This window comes from Crocuta crocuta, unplaced genomic scaffold, assembly GCF_008692635.1.
Source record: "Crocuta crocuta isolate KB4526 unplaced genomic scaffold, BGI_CrCroc_1.0 scaffold48, whole genome shotgun sequence".
In the NCBI taxonomy this organism is placed as follows: Eukaryota; Metazoa; Chordata; class Mammalia; order Carnivora; family Hyaenidae; genus Crocuta; species Crocuta crocuta.
This window is the reverse complement of record NW_027533089.1, coordinates 3,542,315-3,549,156: the sequence shown is the minus strand read 5'-3', so window position 1 is coordinate 3,549,156 and position 6,842 is coordinate 3,542,315. Positions and strand designations below refer to the sequence as shown.

General features: G+C 37.7%; 1 protein-coding gene across 2 annotated transcripts in view; it reads left to right on the top strand.

Moving 5' to 3' along the window:
* Positions 1-474: 474 nt before the first annotated feature.
* Positions 475-6,842, top strand: part of AGL (amylo-alpha-1,6-glucosidase and 4-alpha-glucanotransferase) — an 82,587-nt gene continuing 76,219 nt past the window's right edge. For both annotated transcript variants that reach the window (XM_077746057.1, XM_077746058.1), the window contains exons 1-2: positions 475-773; positions 1,319-1,468. In XM_077746057.1, the coding sequence (XP_077602183.1) occupies positions 1,387-1,468 (82 nt within the window). In that variant the 5' untranslated portion in view covers positions 475-773; positions 1,319-1,386. The remainder of the gene's footprint in view (positions 774-1,318; positions 1,469-6,842) is intronic.

Below are 6,842 nucleotides of genomic sequence, written 5' to 3'. Positions count from 1 at the left end.
CCTGGATCCTGTTCCAGAGTCAGTGTCTCCCTCTCTCTCTGACCCTCCCCTGCTCACGCTGTCTCTCTCTCTCTTCGAGAAATAAATAAAAATATATTTAAAAAAATCAAAACAAAGACACAAAACACATCTTGGTAGAAAAAGCACAGGAAGCCAGGTCTCTCGCCTCCCACCATTCAGTCGCTTCACAAAACGACCCTGTAACCTACGCAGCTCAACCTAGCTGGCAGCCTTCTACTGGAGCATTTTAGTGTTCAACTACGAGCTCGCAGCGGCTAAAGGAGGTGCATGCACCCTCCAAACCTCGCACCTCCTAGCGCCGACAGGAGGGAAAAAAAAAAAAAAAAAAAGCCCAGGACCTGGGCCGCAGCCGCCTCCGAGACCCCGGCCCCGCTGACCACAGTCTCGCGAGACTAGCGATCGCGGCGTGCAGGGTGTGGAGCCTCCCGGAAGTGGGCGAGGGGACCTGTCAGCTCCCACCCGGGGGTGTGAACTCGAGTCCGGGTGGGTCGAGGGTCTCCTCGGGGACCAGCGCGAGGCGGAGCCACGGAGAAGCGCTCTTTCACACAGCAGCTTTCGCCCTGGCCCGGCTGCCGCCGCTGCCCCGCCCTTTGCCCTTCACGGCGCCCGGCCCTCCTTGTGTGGGGCTGCCTCTCGCGCCTGGGCAGCCTGCCTTTCCCCGTTTGCCTTCTTTCCCGTCTCCTCCCCCGACTCCAACACCAGAGTCGCGGGTCCTGCAGTGTCCCAGAGGCTGCACGTATAACTTGCTCCGCGTAAGTGCTAGGAATGCCTCTGGCGTCTCAGGGAAATGGGTTCTTTCTATCTATAGCTCCGTCTGTACATCCTATGTCTGCAGCAGCTATTCCAGGGGCAACAACTGCTTCCCTCTGTTCTCATCTCCCCATTGGTGGCTTCCAACCCGAATTTGGGAATGGGGAGCTCTCCCACCTGTTATCTTTGAGCGGACTAATCTCTTGTAAGCAGAAGTGCCATTTGTAGTCTTCAAAACCTTTTNATCTCCCCCCTACCCAAATCCAGGCTTTCCAAAACGTACTGCTTTTCTCTGAGAAAAATTTAGTTTTGGTTTTTGTTTTAATTGTAAGAGTCTATAATACAATTGTTTTGCTTTGGTCCTATTGTGCTCGAAGGGAGGAAACAGCTATTAATTTACCTTCTCAGGTCGTCTTTATAGGATTCATTCTTCCTCTTTGCTCTGCTAGGGTTAAAACATATTTAGAACATGTAAGTGCGACTGTCAGCCTTGAAGAATTTAAGGTAATAGTTATTTTCTTTATCTTAATTCCTTTTTGTTTCATAGGGGTAACTCATTCGATTTCGGAGTTCTTTTAATTCTTCTGAAAGATTTCAAATCTTCTAGAAGCCAAAATGGGACACAGTAAACAAATTAGAATTTTACTTCTGAACGAAATGGAAAAGCTGGAAAAGACCCTCTTCAGACTTGAACAAGGTCAGTAGCAAGTTGTTTGATTATCTCTGTGTCTTTTTACATTTTTAACCTATTCTAACAGGTTAAAACCCATTCTAATTTTTTTAACTTTAGGACATATAATTTCCAAGGACCTTTCTAAACTCGACTAGTGCAAAGACAGTGCTGTATTTTAAAAATATAACTAATGAAAGTTGATTTTAGTTATAAAGTTGAAAACGTTATATCTGTCATGTCAGGATAAAATAGTTCACTTTTGTTTCCGTGCTTACTTCCACTTAAGACAGAAGTTTCATATATGATCAAGAAATTTATCATATTATTGCTATTGATTATTATAAAATGTGGTAAATTACTTCCTATGTAATTTTATTTGGAGGATATCTACAGTTTTGCTTTTTCATAGCCCTCATTTTTTTCCTTTACTGAAACTTTGATTTAGTAAAGTAGATAACAGAAAAAAGCGAACTATTACTTATATTTATCAAAAGCCTTTCGAATGTAGAGAAGATAAAAGCTGAAAATACTTTTTTGCTGAATAAAAATTAAAAAAAAAACTAATCAGGTTATGTTGAATTATATTTGAGCTTTCTCTTTAGACTTTATAATTTTTCAACATTGAAAAACATCTTACACTGTTTTATGTTAGTATAACTTGTGAAGTAGAAGTTTAGTGTATGAAAAATAAAATGCAGCCCCCTTTAATAGTGTGACAGATACACACTGATGGTAAACATTGAAGGAATCCCCCCACCGCAATATCTCAGGAGTTAAGTTTTTGAAGAAAAACAAATCGACCGTCAAATGTGTTAACCTCCATGCCAAATCACCTTCTTCCAACTTTGGCATTTAGGATCACTGAGTACTTACTCCATTTTTGGCTTTCCTGACTCGGCACTTTCATGGGTTTGATTTTTTTCCTACCCTCTTGAGTACTCCTGTCAACGTGGTGGTGTCTCTTGCTGAGCTGTCTCCCTTCCTTATTTTAATTAATTGTATCTATCTGCAAGAGATCTTTTCTTTTTCTCCTCTGCCCTCAAAGAATTCTACATTCTCACGGCCTCATTTGTTGCCTCCATGCTGATGTCTCTTTTTGGAAGAAGAGCCTTGAATTTTGCTTGATTCTTGAAAGCCAGGAGTATAATGGTGAGAGTAAGGAACTAGAATTTTCTTGGCTCTCCTGCTAACAACTTCTTTGACTTTGGGCAAGTCACGTGAATTCTAAACATTAATTAGTTCGTGAAATGAAGGTGTTAATTTTTGTTCTTCTATCTTCCTGGTTGTTGAGGCTCAAAATTAGTAATAAAAGGCTTTAAAGTCCTAAACAGGTATCAGGCCTTGATAGATCACTATACCTATCTATTTTTGCAGTGGATTCTTGGCTTCATCCAGTATTACACTATAGAATAGCCTTAGGGTAGCTCTCCACTTGGTAGGCTTACAACTGACATGTCCAAAACCATCTCCTACTCCCCATTCTTAAACCTTCTTTGTTTCCCATCCTGTTTATTTTAGTGATGTCTCCATTTTCATAGTTTCTAAAGCCAGAAACTTTGTACTCTTCTTTGACAGTTTCTTCTCTTTAACTGCAATCTCTCTTGAAGCCCTGTAATTTCTTTCCAAATGTCTGTTTTCCTGTCTCCTCCGTATGCCTGAACATGGATGCTAGAATAATCTTCTATGCCATCTCTTCCCTTTTCATTAATTGGTGTCTATATAACTAGTCAAATATAAATGCCTCTGGAGGGTTTTCAAGACATTCTCTAGGGGCACCTGGGTGGCTTAGTCGGTTAAGCGTCCGACTTTCACTTAGGTCATGATCTCGTGAGGTTCGTGGGTTCGAGCCCCGCTTTGGGCTCTGTGCTGACTGCCAGCTCGGAGCCTGGAGCCTGTTTCAGAGTCTGTGACTCCCTCTCTCTCTGACCCTCCCCTGCTCACGCTGTCTCTCTCTTTCTCTCTCTTCTAGAAATAAAAATATTAAAAAAAAAAAAAAAGAAAGACATTCTCTAATGGAATCCACCTTCATTAGCCAAGATTGTATCTCATTGTTCCCCATTATTAGTGTCCTACATCTTTACAGTTTCCCTGTCAATCCTTCTCTCCTGGCTTTTCTCATAGCTCTCCTGACACCTTCACCCCCATCAGATTCCTCTATATCCATTAAATCCCTTTACTATCATTCTGTGTATTGTCTACCTCTCAACTTTCAGCTAAAACTCTACCTCCTCTATGAGATCTTTTCTTAATTTTTTTGTTATCTCCTTTCTTTGATTTCCAGTCATACAATAGGCACAGAACAATTAAGTACTGAACAATATAGCAGTGTCTAAAAGCTTATTGGTCTCATAGCGTCCAACTAGTTTAAGATCTGTGAGGATAGGGAAAGTATTATAAACCTAGTGCAGTGTACAACAGCCATTAAATCCTTGCTGATTGATTGCTAAAACACCAGTTAAAGCTAACAAAAAGTGTTAAATTCAGCCAAACTATTTGAAGAGAAAGCTCTGAAGGGCTTATAAAATAAGAATGATGTGGTTGAGTCTGTAACTCTAGTTAAAATCAGTAAATCCAACCAACTGATATAAGTGGGAACATGTCAATTTTCTTTGTGTGCAGTAATGAGGTGATTAATATTACTATAGAAGATAATTATAATGTGAAAGATGAAGGGACATTGGAGACAAGAAATGAATCCTTGAGAAGGCTATTTTGAAAACACATCTGGTTAAAAATAAGGGTTTAACTACATCAGAATCAAGATGTTCAGAGTTAGAATTCAACACATTTTATTTTATTTATTATTATTTTAATGTTTACTTTTGAGAGAGAGAGAGAAACAGAGCTTGAGCGGGGGAGGGGCAGAGAGAGGAGGAGACACAGAATCCAAAGCAGGCTCCAGGCTCTGAGCTGTCAGCACAAGAGCCTGATGTGGGGCTCAGACTCACAGACTGCAAGATCACAACCTGAGTCAAGTCGGACGCTCAACTGACTGAGCCCCCCAGGCGCCCCTTTTTAAAATATTTTTTAAAATATTTATTTGTGAGAGAGAGTGAGAGGGGCAGAGAGAGGGACAGAGAGAGGGAAAGAGAGAGCCAAGCAGGCTCTGAGTTGCCAGGATATTGCAAACCATGAGATCATGACCTGAGCAGTAACCAAGAGTGGGACACTTAACCAACTGAGCCATCCAAGTGTCCCAGAGTATGAGACATTTTAAATTCATAGGACTTAGTGACCAATTAGATGTGAAGAAAAACTTTGGTTCTTTCATATTTAGTTGGTCATCAAGTTTCTTCATTTTTTTCACTTTTCCCTAAGAAAGGATTCCTCCTTATTTTCAAGGCTAATATCTCTATAGACTCTTCTAACTCAAGAAGATCAAATAATATTTTTTCTAGCCAAATCATAGCCTTTCCCTATATTTCCTGTTTCATTCAGTGGCAGAATAATGAACAAAATCAGTTTTGGCTGAACCTGGAGTTCTTCTGTTTTCATATAGGTTGGTCAAATTTCAACTTTTAATTTTTTTTTTTTTTTGGAAGAAAATACTTTAAAAGTTTCTTGATTAGGAATTTGAGTTTCTATAAATTTAGTGGAGGGAACAAGATGGAAAAATTTAGTTTACAGTAATTTTAATCGTTTACTTTACTAGTTGCCTACGAGAGGGATATGGCTAATCTGAGTAAAGTTTTCCTCGTGTTCTCTGAGGAATAAGATAGCCACACTATGTACTGCTATGCCCTAAACTAATTTTAGCAAACTGAGTGAGTCATTATGGAATCTGACATACTCTAGGTGTTCTAATGTTTCATTTACTGTATATAAAAATTTTAGTTTTGGGGACTTGTACTGGACATCTACAGAGTAGGTGTGTACTCTTGGGGTTATGCTCTGATCTATCTAGTAGAACAAAGAAAGAAAGTACAGGATTTTTCTTTTCTCTTTTTTTTTTCTTTCATCTGTTTTTGTTTTCAAAAGTAATTACATTTTGGGACACGTTGCTGGCTCATTCAGAAGAGCATGTACCTCTTGGCCTCAGCGTTGTGAGTTCGAGCCCCACATTTGGTGTAGAGACTATTAAAAAATAAATAAATAACTTAAAAAAAATCAGTTAAATTTTGCTAATGTATAAATTGACATTGATGCTTTCAGTTTGTGTGTCAGATAAATTAGAAACAAAAAAGACATATTCTGAGAAAATAGTAGAGGTTGTAAGTCTGGAAGGGGTTGACAGTCATACATACCATCACTGGTTTGTTTGAGATATGTTGCATTGGGTTACAATTTTACCTAATCCAGGTCAAGTATATATGCAAGTTATAATACCTTAAATAGTAGAGTCTTTCAATATTTCATAACAAAAGGTACAATAACCATAAATGCCTCTTTTACCTCAGGATATTGTCAAACTTAAAGATGAATTAGAAAGTGTTTGAAATTTGCTGTTTGAGATTTGTCCTTTTCAGGAATGATGTAGCTTTCAATAGTATGATATTTAGAAAATATTTTCTGAAAGAGGAAACACAATTTAACTGTGATGTAAACATGAGTGAGAAAGTTAACTGCTTTTTGATGAAAATTGATACCATAGAGCAGAGGTGAGCACATTTTTTCCTCTAAAGGTTCAGATAGCAAATATTTCAGCTTTGCGGGGCATTTCTTTTGCAGTTACTCAACTCTGCCATTATATCATGAAAGCAAACATAAACAACACATAAATGAATATGTTCCAATAAAACTTTATTTGTAGAAACAGGCTGGATATAGTTTGCTGACCCTTACTATAGCAAGAGCATTTTTAATATGTATTTTAGTAACACTTCCATCATATGATTGTAGCCATAAAAATAAATACCTACCCTTTTTAAAAATTTGATAACAATATTTTACAATCTGTTTAAAATCTTTCAAATGAAGGATATCGGTTATTTTTCAAATCATCTATTTAATATGTAAATCTAGAATATCTTATCAGCTTACAAAAACAATTGATGATAACAGAGGAAAAAATATATTTACTAGCATATTTCAACAAAAATCTTTACATAATTGGTGAATGGGATTGAAAAGTTAATGTCATGAATTAGTAAACATGGTCACTAAGAGCTTCTTCCATTTGAATTTGGGTATCTTTGTGTGGTATTTTTTCAAGTCTGATGCCATTAAACTCAGTATCAATAATAGAATATTTAAATGACTTTATCATAAAATATTAAACCAAGACTTAAAGTTAATGAAATTTATTAGCTGCATTGCTTTCACTGACAGGTATTATCAATATTAATTTTTAGTGAGAGCTAAAAGATATTTTCCATCCATTAATAGGTAAAATTAGGTTATTTAAAATATGATTTATTTTATTTACATCTTATCCCATTTTTGTATTTTGTAACTTATA